General features: G+C 36.3%; 1 protein-coding gene across 4 annotated transcripts in view; it reads left to right on the top strand.

Annotated features, from left to right (window-relative positions):
- NRDC (nardilysin convertase) overlaps positions 1-16,804 on the top strand; it is a 108,991-nt gene that overhangs the window by 28,959 nt on the left and 63,228 nt on the right. For 3 of the 4 annotated variants that reach the window (XR_014144498.1, XM_081816897.1, XM_081816896.1), the window contains exons 2-6: positions 6,901-7,222; positions 10,446-10,579; positions 11,515-11,584; positions 11,741-11,822; positions 12,851-13,004. Coding sequence is in view for 3 of the 4 variants with exons in the window: in XM_081816897.1 (XP_081673023.1) it covers positions 6,901-7,222; positions 10,446-10,579; positions 11,515-11,584; positions 11,741-11,822; positions 12,851-13,004 (762 nt within the window). In the remaining variant the exon portion in view is untranslated. The remainder of the gene's footprint in view (positions 1-6,900; positions 7,223-10,445; positions 10,580-11,514; positions 11,585-11,740; positions 11,823-12,850; positions 13,005-16,804) is intronic. The other variant, XM_081816898.1, reaches the window with a different exon arrangement.

Raw genomic sequence — 16,804 nt, 5'->3', positions numbered from 1 at the left:
AAAAAAAAAAAAAAAGAAAAGAAAAAAGAAGAAAATACAAAATCTTTAAAAAAAAAAAAATTTGCTAAGATTTGTTTTGTAGCCTATCATATGATCTATCCTGGAGAATGTTCTGTGTGCACTTGAGAAGAATGTGTATTCTGCTGCTGTTGGATTGAATGTTCTGTATGTCTATTGAGTACATTTTTTTAAAAGTTTTTTTTTATTTGTGAGAGAGAGAGAGCACAAGCAGGGAGAGCAGCAGGGAGAGGGAGAAGCAGCCTCCCCACCAAGCAAGAGCCTGATGTGGGGCTCGATCCCAGGACCCCGGGATCATGACCTGAGCCGAAGGCAGACACTTAACTGACTGAGCTATGCAGACACCCCAGTACATTTGTTCTTAAGTGTGGTTTAATTTCAGTATTTCCTCTTGATTTTCCCTCTGGACGATCTACCGATTGCTGATAGTGGGGTATTGAATTTTCCTATAATTATTGTATTGTTGTCTGTTTTTCCCTTAAGATTTGTTATTATTTGCTTGATATATTTTGTTGCTTGAGTGTTGGCAGCACACATGTTTATGATTGTTATATCTTCTTGATGAACTGACACCTTTATCATTATATAATGACTTTATTTTGAAGTCTGTTTTGTCTGATGAAAGTATGGCTATGCCAGCCTTCTTTTGGTTTCACGTTGAACCTATGTGGGGTTTTTTCGTTTGTTTGTTTTTAACCTGTGTGTGTCTTTAGTGCTGAACTGAGTCTCCTGTAGGCAGCATATAGTCAGGTCTTGTTTTTTTTTTTATCCATTCAGCCACTCTGTGCCTTTTGATTGGTGAGTTTAATCCATTACCTTTGGGGGGTTATTGATATGTAAGGATATACTACTGTCATCTTTTTTGCCTTCTGGTTATTTTGTTTCTCCATTGTTTCCTTTTCCTTCTGCTTATGTCTACCTTTGTAAGTTGGTGGTTTTCCATGGTGATTTGTTCAGTCTCTCCTTTTTTTTATGTTTGTATCTCTGCCATAGATTTTTGCTTTGTGGTTATCATGAGGTTTACATAAAACATTTCATAGATAGGGCAGGAGGAGTGGCAGTGGCCAGGCAGCCCAGCTTCAAGAAAGATTTCTGCCCCTGTGGCTGCAGGCACCTGGTGCACACCTGCCCCACCACGATACTCAAGAGGAAGGTCAGCTCCACTGAGGGGGTGACAAAGGAGGAACCCAAGAGGAGGTCATCAAGGTTGTCAGTTAAACCTGCTCCTGCAGAAGTGGAAACGAAGCCAAAAAAGGCAACAGGAAAGGATAAATCTTTAGACAAAAAAGTGCAAAGGGGAGAAGGGGAGCAAAGGGAAAACAGGCTGAAGTGGCTAACCAAGAAATGAAGACTTCTCTGCAGAAAAATGGAGAAACTGAAAATGAGGAGAGTCCAGCCTCGGATGAAGCAGGAGAAAAAAGCCAAGTCTGATTGATATCGTATACCATGTCTTATCAGTGGTCCCTGTCTCCCTTCTCGTACAATCCAGGGGAATATATATATATTTTTAAGATTTATTTATTTTAGAGAACATGTGCACATGCAAGTCGGGGGGAGTGGCAGAGGGAGAGAATCTTCAAGCAGACTCCGCACCTAGCAAGGAGCCTGTTTTGGGGGGAGGGGGGCTGGGTCTCCTAACCCATGAGATCCTGAGCTCAGCCAAACCAAAGAGTCGGAAGCTCAATCCACTGACTGAGTCACCCAGGCTCCCCCAGGGGAGTATTTTTTTTTTTTAAGATTTTATTTATTTATTTGACAGAGAGAGACGCAGTGAGAGAAGAACACAAGCAGGGGGAGTGGGAGAGGGAGAAGCAGGCTTCCCGCGGAGCAGGGAGCCCGATGTAGGGCTCAATCCCAGGACACTGGGATCATGACCTGAGCCGAAGGCAGATGCTTAACCGACTGAGCCACCCAGGTGCCCCGAGGAATATTTTTATCAACTGTTTTATAAATGCAAGTTTTTTAGTAGCTCTAGAAATATTTTTTTTAAATATATTTTTTTTAAGATTGTATTTATTTATCAGAGAGAGAGAGAGACAGAAGCAGGCAGAGGGAGAAGCAGGCTCCTCGATCCCAGGACTCTGGGATCATGACCTGAGCCGAAGGCAGACACTTAACCAACTGAGCCACCCAGGCGTCCCTAGAAATATTTTTAAGAAGGAGGGAATCCCATCTCATCCCATTTTTTAAGTGTAAATGCCTTTTTTTTTTTAAGAGGTGAAATCATTTGCTGGTTGCCTATTTTTTGGTACAACCAGAAAATAGTGGGATATTGAATGTGGGAGGCCTTGATTGTCTTGGGTATCAGCTCAACATTCCGTAGATGGGGTAGTTTTTATATAAATACCAAACATACTAAATGGCAATTTGGGGGCAGTTGTGCATTTAATATGTCTTGAACATTAATTTTTTAATTTTTTATTTATTTAATTAATTTATTTTTAAAGATTTTATTTGTCAGAGAGAGAAAGCGAGAGTGAACAGCATAAGCAGGGGGAGCGGCAGAGGGAGAAGCAGGCTCACCACAGAGCAAGGAGCCCGATGCGGGACTCGATCCCAGGATCCTGGGATCATGACCTGACCTGAAGGCAGACGCTTAACCGACTGAGCCACCCAGTTGTTCCAAACATTTTTTTTTTTTTTAAGATTTTATTTATTTATTTGACAGAGAGAGACACAGTGAGAGCGGGAACACAAGCAGGGGTGGGGTGGGAGAGGGAGAAGCAGGCTTCCCTTGGAGCAGGGATCCCGATATGGGGCTTGATGCCAGGACCCTGGGATCATGACTGAGCCAAAGGCAGATGCATAACCGACTGAGCTACCCAGGTGCCCCTGTCTTGAACATTTTAAATTACTTCTCTTCCTGTGTTGTTTTTGGTAGAATTGTTTCCTAAAGAAAACTACTCCTTGATCTTGGCTCTCCCTGTCAGAATTTTGTACTCTCTGTAACATCTTGGTTGTGGTAGTCCAGTTTTTCTAGTAACTTTATTAATGTGCTGTGCAAGATAAAAAATTTGAGTATGTAGTGTATATGATATTGTGAATTAATGGGACTTAATGTAACCGTGTATCAACATTTGATGATATTGGTACTTGAAATACTGTTAAGGAAAATTTGCCTCCAAATTTTAAGCTGGAAGGTCACTGGAATAACTTTTGGAAAAGAATCACAACTACATGATTTTTTAGATTTTTGGTATGTATGTTAAGAATTGTACAAATTGAAATGTCTGACCTGATCCTTAGAATAATCAATAAAAACTTAATTATGAAAGAAAAAATATTTCATAAATGAAATAGTCCTTTTTCTTCTGATACCAGTTTATCTTCATTTGTCTATAAAAGTTCCATCATTTTACTGTTCCCTTTTTATATTTTTGATATCACAAATTACCTCTGTTTATGCTGTGGTTTTTTTACTTAATTATAATAGCTGTAGTTATTTTTAATGTTCTTTTCCTTTAATTTTTATGTTATAATTAAGAGTTTAACATATTCTAAAAAAGAATCAGTTTTCTAATTCTATATATCACCTTAATTATAGTTTAGTGTACATAGGTCTTTTTGTTCAGCTTGAAGAGCTCCTTTCAACGTTTCTTTTAAGGCAAGTATAGTGGGTCTCCTGGTGGTAAACTCCCTTAGCTTTTGTTAGTCTGGGAAAGCCTTTATTTCTCTTTCATATCTGGAGGATAAGTTTGGCATATAGAGTATTCTTGGCTGACAGTTTTTATCTTTCAACATTTTGAATATGTAATTCCATTCTCTCCTGGTCTGTAGATTTTCTGATGAGAAATCTGCTCATAGCCAAATGTGGGTTCCTTTGTAAGGTTACTGTCTTTCTTTTCCCTAGCTACCTTACATTTTTTTTTTATCATTGGCGTACGACAGTTTTATTATTATTATTTTTAAAGATTTTATTTATTTATTCATAAGAGACAGAGAGAAAGAGAGGCAGAGGGAGAAGCAGGCTCCCCGCTGAGCAGGGAGCCAGATGTGGAACTTGATCCCAGGACCCTGGGATCATGACCTGAACCGACAGCAGATGCTTAACCATCTGAGCCACCCAGGAGCCCGGCAGTTTTATTATTTAAAAAAAATTTTTTTTTAAAGATTTATTTTTAAGTAATCTCTACACTGAACGTGAGGCTTGAACTCACAACCCTGAGATCAAGTGTCACATGCTCTAGTGACTGAGCCAGCCAGGTGCCCCTCAACAGATTTAATATATTTTGGTGAAGGTCTTTTTGCATTGAGATAATAAGGTATTCTATTGGCTTTGTGGACTTGTATATCCAGTTTCTTTTCCAGGTTTGGGAAGTTGTCAGCTATTATTTTGTTAAATAAACTCATTGCCACCTATAACCTCTCCTCTTTTTCTGGAATACCCATTATTCTTATGTTGGCTTTTCTAATGAAGTTTAATAGCTTTCATCACTTTAAAAAAATCTAAGTTCTCTCTTCTTTTCCACCAGGATCATTTCTAGATTCCTATCTTCCAGCTTGTTAATTCTCTCTTCATCTCTCTGCTCAATTTCTAGTGCATTCTCATACCTGATTAATTGATTTCTTCAGCTCTGGGTTTTTTTTTTCTCTTTGGTAAAGTACTCCTTATGTTCATTCATTATCTTTCTGAGATCATTGTATTGCCTGAGTTTTTTGTAGCTTGTTGAATTTCTTTATAATATTTTGAATTCTTTATCAGTTAGATTGCAACATTCCATGTCTTTGGGTTCAGTTGCTAGAAAATTGTCATTTCCTTTTTGTGATAAAATATTATGTTTTTTAGGGGTGCCTGGGTGGCTCAGTTGTTAAACTAACGTCTGCCTTCGGCTCAGGTCATGATCCCAGGGTCCTGGGATCGGGCCCTGCATCGGGCTCCCTGCTCAGCCAGGAGTCTTCTCCCTCTCCTACTCCCCCTGCTTGTATTCCTTGTCTCACTGTGTCTCTCTCTGTCAAATAAATAAAAAATATTTTAAAAAATATTATGTTTTTTGATGGTGTTTGATGAAAAGTGCTTCTGCTGCAGCACTTAAGTAGCAAACACCTTTCTTATTTAGGCAAGGTTTTGTTTACTTTGATTTTAACAGTTTAACAGCCTGGTAAATTAGGAGCCTTCTTTTTGTTTTCCAGGAGGTGGCACTATAGTACACCAGAGCTGATTTATTGCTAAGGTTGGAAGCAGATGATTTAGAAAGAGAAGGAAGGAAGGGAAGGAGGGAGGGAGGAAGGAAGAAAGGAAGGCAGGAAGGAGGCAGAGTGGGGGGAGGTGTATACTTAGCATTTGAGGCTTTGGGTATGCCCTCAGCCTGGTAGGAGGATCCTCCAGTTGGGGTACCCAGGAGTCTGTGGGCAGTCTCCTTGCCTGAACCCAGGACACACAACGGGAGACATTTTCTTTCAGTACTGGTTGTTTGCCTACTTCCCTTTTCTTTCCTTCCCTACAGTCATTGCTGTTATTCCTCAGAGCAGTGGGTCCCTTCAGCTGCAGAATTCACAGTTGGGCAGACCTCCACCCACCACCTTGACCCTCTGTCTCTTCTGCCAGCAACATTGTGCTGTTCTGCTGCTGGACCTGGTGACACTAGCTCCCACAGCCTCTCCATGGCCCAGTCTACCCACTTTGAGTTACATGGGTGGATGTCTCAGGTTTCCTGGTTTGCTGTGCAGAGGCAGTTTTTTTCAGTTACGGAAGTCCGATCAGTTGTAAATGAAAGAGGAGAGAAAAAAGGAACAATTCACCGAGCTGTAGTACTTACATCATTTCCAAACATTTTTCATCTTGAAGGCTCAAGTTAAGTGTACCTTGCTTTAAGGGCTTCCCTTATTGCTTCCTTCTTTCTAACATGTTTAGTGCTATCATTCTGGATTATACTGGCTTAATTGCGTCATATTTTACTAGACAGTGAATGCCTGGTGGTAAGAAATGTGGTTTTATTAACTTTACTCTAAATGTAGTATGGTAGCTGATATATTAAAGGCTACTGAGTAAATGCTATTGAATAACACACGAAAGAATAAGTATAAACAGGAGAAGTTTGTAGTAGGCATCCTGTCATCAAACTGGCACAGCAGTTTTACTAATAGGATAATCATTTTCCTGCTAGGCTACCAGACTGTGGGATTTAGTTTTCTTAGAGATGTAGCTACTTTTTTTTTTTTTAAAGATTTTATTTATTTGACAGAGAGAGACACAGCAAGAGAGGGAACACAAGCAGAGGGAGTGGGACAGGGAGAAGCAGGCTTCCCGCCGAGCAAAGAGCCTGATGTGGGGCTCGATCCCAGGACCCTGGGATCATGACCTGAGCTGAAGGCAGACGCTTAACGACTGAGCCACCCAGGCACCCCTGTAGCTACTTTTTTAAGTCCATAAAAGCAGTTCGGGAAACTGGTATAAAATATCAAATACATTGTATCAAAGGGAAGGAACAGAGTTTAAATATATGAGATTTTGCTTTAATATTTAAGCTAACCTGACTGCTCTGTGTATTGAGTGATATGTTTCTGTTAGGTTGAGTCTTCTGGTATGATAAAATATTTAAGTACTTATAAATTAAAGAAATAGTTAAGGGAGGGTGAATTGTGGGCTTGTTGTCTGTTTAACTTCTAAATTTTGGTATTTGAACAGGTAAATGTATTTTCATAGTTCAGAATTAAAAAATACAGTGAACTGTCTCTTATCTTTTTTCTTTAGCTACTCAGAAAGTGATAAGCTTTTGAGGTTTCCCCTCTGCAGAAACAACTAGTTTTATTAATATAAACATAGTTTTGGGGGTGTGTATGTATATGTACTTTTTTTTTTATTCTGCTAAAATGATCATTTGTGTTGGTGTGTGTAATGAATACCTGACTCAAAATGTTTTGTGATTTTTTTTCTTTCTTTAGATACATCAAATTACGGAATGGCTTGCAGGCACTTTTGATTTCAGACCTAAGTAATATGGAAGGTAAAACAGGAGATGCAACAGATGACGAAGAAGAAGAAGAGGAAGAAGAGGAAGACGATGACGACGACGACGATGACGATGATGATGATGATGAAGATTCTGGAGCTGAAATAGAAGATGATGATGAAGAGGGTTTTGATGATGAAGAGGAGTTTGATGATGATGATGAACATGATGATGATGATCTTGATACTGAGGATAATGAATTAGAAGAATTAGAAGAGAGGGCAGAAGCTAGAAAGAAAACTACTGAAAAACAGGTGTGAATCATGTTTATTATTATGTCTTTTTCTAATTTGGGAATTCTTTGGGATAATTCCTAAACTCATGTTTTATTTCTTAATGTCAAAAAATAAGTGTATATTCATTTTTTTGATCTTCAGTAAAGTTCTATTTATTCTGTATAAAAATAACATTTTAAAAACATTTTGCTCTGATTATAAAAGTATAGAAGCTCATTATAGAAATGGATGGAAAATTAAAAAAATGTAAAAATCACTCATTCATAACTCTCAGAAGTAATCACTGGTAATATTTGAGGATTTGTGTAATTCTTAGCATGGAGTTAGAGGGATAAGAGAGTATATTATCTTTGGAGAGACTCGAAAAAGAAAAGACCAAGGTAGTATAGAGTCCTCACCTGGGCCTGTGGTTCTGAGAGTCCTCATGGGTAATTTCTATTTAGTAATTTCATGTGTTTTTATCTCTTTTTACGGGAAAGCATCAAGTAATTTGGAGGAATTGAAATAAAAATGGGCAGTTGAGCTTAGTGTAATATATATATAGTTGACTGTTGAACAATGTGGGGTTCAGGGGTACCAACCTCCTGTGCAGTCGAAAATCCTTGTATAACTTTTGGTTCCCCTAAAATTTTACTGCTAATAGCCTACTGTTCACTGGAAGACTTACTAATAAGATAAATAGTTGATTAACACACACATTTAAAAAAAAAGATTTTATTTATTTATTTGAGACAGAGTGTGGGAGAGAGAGCATGAGCATGGGGGCAGGAGCAGAGGGAGAGGGAGAAGTGGGCTCCTGGCCCACGCGGGGCTTGATTCCAGGACCCTGGGATCATGACCTGAGCTGAAGGCAGATGCTTCACCAATTGAGCCACCCGGGCGTCCTGATTAACACATATTTTGTATGTTATATGTATTATGTACTGTATTCTTAAAATAAAGTGAGCTAGAGAAAAGAAAACATTATGAAGAAAATCATGAGTAAGAGAAAATACATTTACAATATTGTATTTATCAAAAAATATCCAAGTTAAGTGGACCTGGGCAGTTCAAACCTGTGTTAAGGGTCAAGTATAATAACAATAAGTAAATATATCAATAGGTCTTTTTTTTTTTTTTAAAGATTTTATTTATTTATTTGAGAGAGAGGATGAGAGGAGAGAGAGAGCACATGAGAGGGGGGAGGGTCAGAGGGAGAAGCAGACCCCCTATTGAGCAGGGAGCCCGATGCGGGACTCGATCCCGGGACTCCAGGATCATGACCTGAGCCGAAGGCAGTCGCTTAACCAACTGAGCCACCCAGGCGCCCTATCAATAGGTCTTGATGAGAATTTCCCTCTCTGGATATCTTTTAAAGAATGCCTTCTTTTTACAGTAGGGAGTTACCTATATTAGAGGATAATATTTTTTGGAGACATTACAGTTGAATCGATCAGCAAATGTTTGTTAAAATCAGTTTCTTGACTATCGATAATACATTCAACATGATATAGTCAACATACAAATGAAATAAGGTTAATATTATTAAGGCTAAAATCTAGATGTCAAACATATTATACTAAGACCAAAATCTAGATGTCAAACATATTATACCATAAGGTGGTCAGCCCTCAGAGACATAAAGATATGAGAATACAGGTAGTAGATATGTTATAAATAAATCCTTTTGTTGATAGTCACTCTTCCTAGAAAAATTATTTTCTTAAAGAAGATTGTACCAGTTTTTTCACTAAGTTATTGGGGGAATTGGGTCATGTTTTTAACAATCTATTTGCCCCTTGCTATATATATTATGAGTGATGCCTGTTTTGGGGTAACATGATAGGACAAGTGGTATTAGTTGGAAAACTTTAGGAATAAAAATGAAAATACTGAAAAGAAAATACTTGATACTCTATGAATAAATCAGGAACTGATAACATTAATTTAATTTGAAATAGACCTCATAATTCCAAATACAGCAATAATAGAAAGGAAGAAATTATAAAAGTCACAGAGTAGAAAGAACATGGACAGTCAGGAAACCTGAGTTCTAATTCTGGCTCTGTCTCTGGATGGTTTTATGCCTTTTCATTTTCTCATTTCTAAAACAACAGGATTAGATTATTCACATACTTTTTTAAGGGTTTTTTTTTTTTTTTTTTAAGTAATCTCTCTACCCAACATGGGGCTCGAAATACTTGATCTAGAGATAAAGAGTTGCATGATTGTCCCTAGATTATATACATAATTTTTAAGGTCCATTTTAGCTCTAAAACTGATTATGTCATAACTTTATAACTGAATATTTCCCATCTGAAAGTTTCTTTGTATACCTGTCTATTAACAACTTTTCCCATGCTTTGGACTTCTTTATATCTTCTGTCAACTGATAAGCAAAACTCTAGGGTTAAATTAAAAGCTTGTTTTGACAGCCAGTTTTATTGTCAAGATGTAATAAAATACCTTAGATTTGTATAGCAGTTGTGAACCCCTTTGACAAATGAAGATGTGCATCCAGTGTTTTGGTACCCCTTTTTTTTTTGCTTAGGTGGATCAAACTCTAAATGTTTACCTTTTCTAGAGCATCAGGATCATATTGTAGTGATCATTTAAAAATGGCTAAAATGCTGCCTTTCTTTTCTGAAAACTCAATATGATATACTCCCTCATAAGATATTGATAGCTAATGTTCTGGATCATATTAGAAAGCAATGCAGGAACCTAATATAGTTTGAAGATGAAATCACATTGTTCATTCAGATGGAGTGGTTACACTCATGAAAGGAAAGGTCCTGTGATTGTACATTGGAAATGGTTTATATTCATTGGAATAAGTGTCTGTAACAGGGAAATAAAGTTAGACAGTCAGGTAAGAGGTGCCTTAAGAGTAGTTTAGGGTTTTGCAGTGGTTTTATGATTTTAATTTTTATTTGAAAAATGTGGACCTTGTTTAAGGTAAATATGAGAATTAATAAAAGAAGTGGAAAGAAATGATTTTGAGGTTTTTGGAGAACATTTACCTAATTAAGAGTTAACTACTTTTCTGAGGATCATTTTCATCCCTCTCCATTTTCCTCCTCCCAAAAGGAAGTTGTTTTTGATCTGAAAGGTTTGATAAATTAACAAGGTTGAAATTTAAGTATGATAAATACAGAATTAATGATTTGTTCAGGGTTTTCTTAAGTCAGTTCTCAAGTATGAATTTCTCAAGTATGAATTTCTTGGGTAGATAATTCTCAAGTATGAATTTCTTTTCTAGCAATCGCAGAGCCTGTTTTTGCTGTGGTCAAAGCTGACTGATAGACTGTGGTTTAAGTCAACTTATACAAAAATGTCTTCAGCCCTGCTGGTCGAGACAAGAAATCTTTATGGGGTAGTTGGAGCTGAAAGCAGGTTAGGCACCTATTAAACATCACAGAACAGGTTAGACTGTGGTTTGAAGAAGTGGATATTCCCCCATGTTTTAACTGAGTTTATGTGCCTACGTCTTCAAAATGGGATTTACAGTATCAAACGAGGCTGTTTGGTTCTTCTAAAAACATATTTTCATTTTCTGACACATGGTTAGACTTTGTACCAGGTACACGCTCGCTCTTAAAAGTTCTCTTTCTAAAAGAGTAACCATTTCTCAAAACGGTCTTTGACACCAAATATGTTAGCCTTTTAAAATTGACATTTGAAAAAGTTGGGGAATTTAATAATTCAACTTCCTATTCCTCAAGGATTCAGATTGACTATTTTCTTCTCCTGTTTTGTGTCTTTTAATTTACAATGATATAATGGTATGCCCTAATCATTTTAAGTGGTATACCTGATCATTTCTATTGGTATACCTAATCATTTATAAGTAGTATACTTCTTGACCATCTGTTTTGTTAAAAACTCTGATTTGCCCAAGGTATTGGGAGAATATCTACTGATATATGTAATCTGTATATGAAGAAATGAAGAACTAAAAAGCCTCTTTAAAGTTTAGTTCTATAGATTTTTAGTAAAGATTTTCTTTTTTTAACCATTTACTTTATTAGATGTTTTCCTGACACATTTTTACCCTGTTTTAATAAAAATAAAAATTTCTGAAAAACACTGAGAAGTCTCACATCTACTAACTGAGTTACTGAACACAGAGTCTTTAATTGCTAAGAGATCTTTAGAGATAATCTACCTAGATATATTACTTATGCAGATTTCCGAAATCTAATAAATCAGGAAATATACTTGGTTCAGAACTCTGAAATGCTGGCAGGAAATGATATTTGGGTGGGCTGGCTAGTCCCCTTTCCTTTTTTTTTTTTTTTTTTCCTGTCTGTTTCTGCTTTTTCCCTTAGGTCTGCACCTGTTCAGCCTTTGGCAGGATGTCAAGAGGAGGAGCAGCAGGGTGAAACTGACACAGTTCTGGTGAGTTTCACTTTGCTGCTCCTCCTGATACTCAGGGAAAGAATTTTGTTACTTTCTGTTGGAAAATCTCCATCTCCAAGTGAATCCTTAATATGTGATGATACTATTATTCCTTTAGGATTGACTCACTATTTGTATGTGTTCTACTTACTCCAGTCTGCAGCGGCTCTTTGTGTTGGAGTTGGGAGTTTTGCTGATCCGGATGACCTGCCCGGGCTGGCACACTTTTTGGAGCACAGTAAGATCTTTGTAAAATATCATTCCTGAGTGTGTTTTTCCTCCAAATTTTATGAATTGAGAAACTGGTTTGATAGAAGTATGGTATGTTTAACAAGGGAAAAGGCTAAGAAAAAGTATTTATGAATATCATAGGTGAAGACTTAATTTCCTTAACCGTACTAGTTTTGTGGATTAGGATGAAACCACTTAGAAGAATATTCTAAAATGTAGATTTTATTATTGTTCAGGTATTTAAGGCCAACAGATCAGGAGACAATTGCCTGTCTCTAGGAATCTAGTCTTTAACTTTGGGAAGGGTTGTCTCTTCCAGGGTTAACAAGTCCCCAAGATGTCAAAGCATTTGAAATACAGAAAATAAAAAAACATGATTAATATCAAAACAAAACAAAATCTTCAGTTTAACTATGAATGTACCTAAATAAAACCTGTGTGGATGTTATACAGATATAAATACTTAAATCTATATTTGTTTTCCTGAATTATTTGTATTCTGATTTTCTTTTTTTTTTTTAGATTTTTTAAATTTATTTATTTGACAGAGAGAGATACAGCGAGAGAGGGAACACAAGCAGGGGGAGTGGGAGAGGGAGAAGCAGGCTCCCCGATGTGGGACTTGATCCCAGGACCCTGGGATCATGACCTGAGCCGAAGGCAGTCGCTTAACCGACTGAGCCACCCAGGCGCCCTGTATTCTGATTTTCTAAGCTAATTGCGGGTAAATGTCTCTCCTTAGGAGTTATTATAATAACAATCTGCATACATGCTTATGTTTGCATTTTAACCTTTTTACAAATAAAATATTTCTTTAAAAATAAAATGCTTATTTTTTTTAGTATAAAACTAATGTATGAGCATTATAGAAAATTACAAAAACATACAATGAAGAAAGTATTATCCAGACACAACTGTTGTTAACATGTTGGTATATTTTCTTCCAGTTTTTTTGCATTTGAGAAATGTTACCCTTGATAATAAAAACATTGTCTATATCTTCGTGTTCTGTGACTTTGTGTTCTTTCCACTTAGTGGTGTTCATGGGTAGTTTGAAATATCCAGATGAAAATGGATTTGATGCCTTCCTGAAGAAACATGGGGGTAGTGATAATGCTTCAACTGATTGTGAACGTACAGTCTTTCAATTTGATGTCCAGAGAAAATACTTCAAGGAAGCCCTGGATAGGTAACCAACTCAAAATGTATTTTTATTTTAATTATCTAATGATATTTTACAAATGGAAATATTGGACGTTGTTCTCTGGTATTTCTTTTTAAGCAGTACTCTAATTCTGTAGAATTGTCATAATACTTTATTTGGAGAAAGGAGCAAACTATTAAATGCCCTTGGCTCCTGTTCTGTAATACTTAGTCTTTGTATTGAAGATTAAACTGAAACCCTTAAATACCTTTGAGTTTCATAAATGTAATCTCTGTTGGCTCATTATTGCAATTATTTTTCTAATTTAGTAGAAAATACAGAAAAATAGAAGCAGAAAAGGGATATGATTGCTTCTCATTTTATAATCTAAAGATTACTATGGTTAATGTTTGGTATATAGCCATCTATATTTTTAAATGATAGGGGATCATATTCATATTTTTTTATATTTTAACTTCTAAGGTTTAATTCCAGTATAGTTAACATACAGTGTTAAGTTCATTTTAGGTGTACAATATAATGATTCACCAATTCTATATTTTACTCAGTGCTCATCAGGATAAGTGTACTCTTAATCCCCTTAACCTATTTCACCCATCCTCCCACCCACCTTCCTTCTGGTAACCATCTATTTGTTCTCTGTAGTTAAGAGTCTGTTATTTGATTTGTCCCTTTACTTCCCTTTGTTCATTTGTTTCTTAAGTTCCACATATGGGTGAATCCTTTTATATTTTTAAACAAGGTATATCATTTTTACACATAATTATATAATTTATAAAACATAATATTAAGGAATTGTGTATTTTTATTGTATAAGAAGTACCATAATGTGTTCAACAAGTTACATATGATTGGGTAGTTGAATTGTGTTCAGTTTTCTAGTATTTTTAATGCTGTGATGAATATCTTAATCTTTGTGCACATTTTTAATTATTTCTGTTAATTCTAGGAAGTAAAATTGCTGAGTATATTTGCATGTGGGTTTTTTTTTTTTTTTGCATGTGTATTTTTAAGGCTTTTTTTTTTTTTCCTGAGCTTTTGGTACTCATTGCAAAATTGTTTTCCAGAAAGTTTATGTCTGTGCATTAGTAGAGTTTTGATATCACAAGGTTGCAGACCAAAGTGTACACTAGAAAAAAGGAGTCACTTCATGCTGAATTCTAGATAAATATAAGATTGAAATATAAGAAATCTTGAATTTGACCAGTGCAATGTAAGCCATTGAGGGCAGAGATTTTTGTCTATTTTTTGTTGATATCTCTCCAGCATCAAGAATTTGATAGATACACAGATATTTGTTGAATGAATTAATACTGTTTTTTATGGAAAAAATAACCATAAAATAACCATAAATGATGAGAAGATCCTCAAAACATGACAGAAGTTCAGTTTTCTTAAAGAAATTGTCTCTTCCCTTAAGAGAGTAATTTGACTCTGAAAAATCTTTTGGATAAAATTCCCTTAAGTTCAAAGCATGTACCATTATTGAACCCCCAAATTATCAACTCTTTTGCTAAAACAATGTCAAAATCCCATTAAAACTGACACTATTACTTTGATAACATTATCAAGATACAGCATTTTGGATTTTCTTCATTAATCTCTAATATGGCTGTCTACCTTGTTCATTGAATTATTTTATGGCTTTTTTTTTTTTTTAAAGATTTTATTTGTCAGAGATAGCCCAAGCAGGGGAGCAGCAGGCAGAGCAGGCAGAGGGAGAAGCAGGCTCCTCTCTGAGCAAGGAGCCCGATGCGGGACTCCATCCCAAGATCCTGGGATCATGACCTGAGCCAAAGGGAGACACTTAACTGACTGAGCCACGCAGGCATCCCTTTATGGCTGTTTTTATTGTATACTGAAGGACATGCTCATAGCACATATATTTGGTACTCAGTGTTTCTGTAATTAAACATTTAATTCCAAAATAACAAAGGACAGGGACAAAATAAATCAGTGAAGGCAGAGGAAATGATACTAAAGGTTATCTTTTCTATGAACTTATAAAATCAGGAATACTCTGAGGATGATTGTGTGCTTACTTATTTCAAAGTTCTTAGCTCCCAAGGTTCACAAAATCCAAACAGGTTTTTGTATGTGTGAAGAAATCTTAAGCCTTAATAGTCAAGTTGAATTCTCATGACTTTATATTTGGTTACAAAAACATAAAAAAATAACCCCCCAAACAAACCAACAACCTCTCACCCCCCCAAATCAAGGAAACCCACATTTGGTTATATCTAAATATAAATAAGGAAAAAGCCCATTTTATTGGAAAAAAGATTAGGCAAAGGGTATGTTGAATAAATTCCGACCACCTCAGATTTGATGAAACGTGGTGTAAAGTTTAGAGAACTTGATTCATTTCTTCGTACTATACATTTTTGATTTAAGGACTGCTTTAGGAAATCGAAAGATATTTACATATTTGTTTCTACTTACAAAAAAAGAACCTACCAGATAAGAATGCTGCTATATTAATAGGAGAGATTAATAAGAATATCAAATCATGAATTTATAACAAATGATAGTGGTAGAATGTTAAGTACTGTATCTACTATAATAAGTATGATAATATTATATTTCTACAATTACTAAGGAATCAAATGTCTTTGGTTCATTTACAAAGGACTCATATAGCATGTATTGAGTGCCAGTAGTTCTTTTTTTTTTTTTTTTAAAGATTTTATTTATTTGAGAGAGAGCATGAGAGGGAGGAGGGTCAGAGGGAGAAGCAGACTCCCCGCTGAGCAGGGAGCCCGATGCGGGACTCGATCCCGGAACTCCAGGATCATGACCTGAGCCGAAGGCAGTCGCTTAACCAACTGAGCCACCCAGGCGCCCGAGTGCCAGTAGTTCTTAATAGGTCAGTAAAATCCAATTCCTTCACACAGGTCACATTGTATATTAGTATCTTGGATCATTTAAGTAAAAAGTTGAGGAAATGACTGAATTTTTACTCCGGTAAGTAAGTGAGAATGGAAGCTGCTTATGCCCTCGTGGCATTTGCTAATTTCAATAAATTTGGACTTGGCTTTATCAGGGCAAGAAGTATCAAAGCCCTGGATGTCCACAAAGTGGGATATGTAACAGGAGACCCTCATAATAAGCTGGGACTCAGGTTGAGAAAATGGATCAGCCATCCAAAGGAATTACAGCCTATTTTCAGAATGCCCGAGATTTCTGGTGAACTTCAAACCTTGTTGTGATTTAACACAGTCCAGAACTGGTAGTGTTTTCAGATCCCTGAGAGAAGCAAGCACATATTCTTTAAAAAGAAAATGCTTCCGTTGTTGGATAAATGGAAGAAGAAAATCTGAAATATCTTTAGGTAGATGTAGACAATGGAATACTATTCAGCCATGAGAAAGAAGGAAATCTTGCTATTTGCAACAACATGGATGAACCTAGAGGACATTAAACTAAGTGAAATAAGCCACACAGAAAAAGACAAATACTGTATGATCTCACCTATGTGGAACCAAATAAAAAAATAAATAAAAATTAAAAATAAATAAAAAGGAAAAGAGAAAAAAATCCAAATTCATAGAACAGAGTGGAATGGTGGTTACCAGAGGCTGGATACTGGGGAGATGGGGAGATGCTGGTCAAAGGGCACATGCCTTCAGTTATAAGATGAATAAGTTCTGAGGATATATAATGTTTAGCATGGTGACCATAATAATACTGTAATGTACACTTGAAATTTGCTAAGAGAATAGATCTTCAACATTCACGTACACACGCACACGCACACACACAGGAAATTATGTAAGGTGATGGATGTGTTAATTGTGGTAATCATTTCACAAAGTATACATATA

The sequence above is a fragment of the Leptonychotes weddellii genome, chromosome 4 (genome assembly GCF_054177405.1).
Source record: "Leptonychotes weddellii isolate Sample4059 chromosome 4, ASM5417740v2, whole genome shotgun sequence".
NCBI classification, from domain to species: Eukaryota; Metazoa; Chordata; class Mammalia; order Carnivora; family Phocidae; genus Leptonychotes; species Leptonychotes weddellii.
The sequence above is the reverse complement of the archived record's forward strand: the minus strand, read 5'-3'. Positions and strand labels throughout refer to the sequence as shown.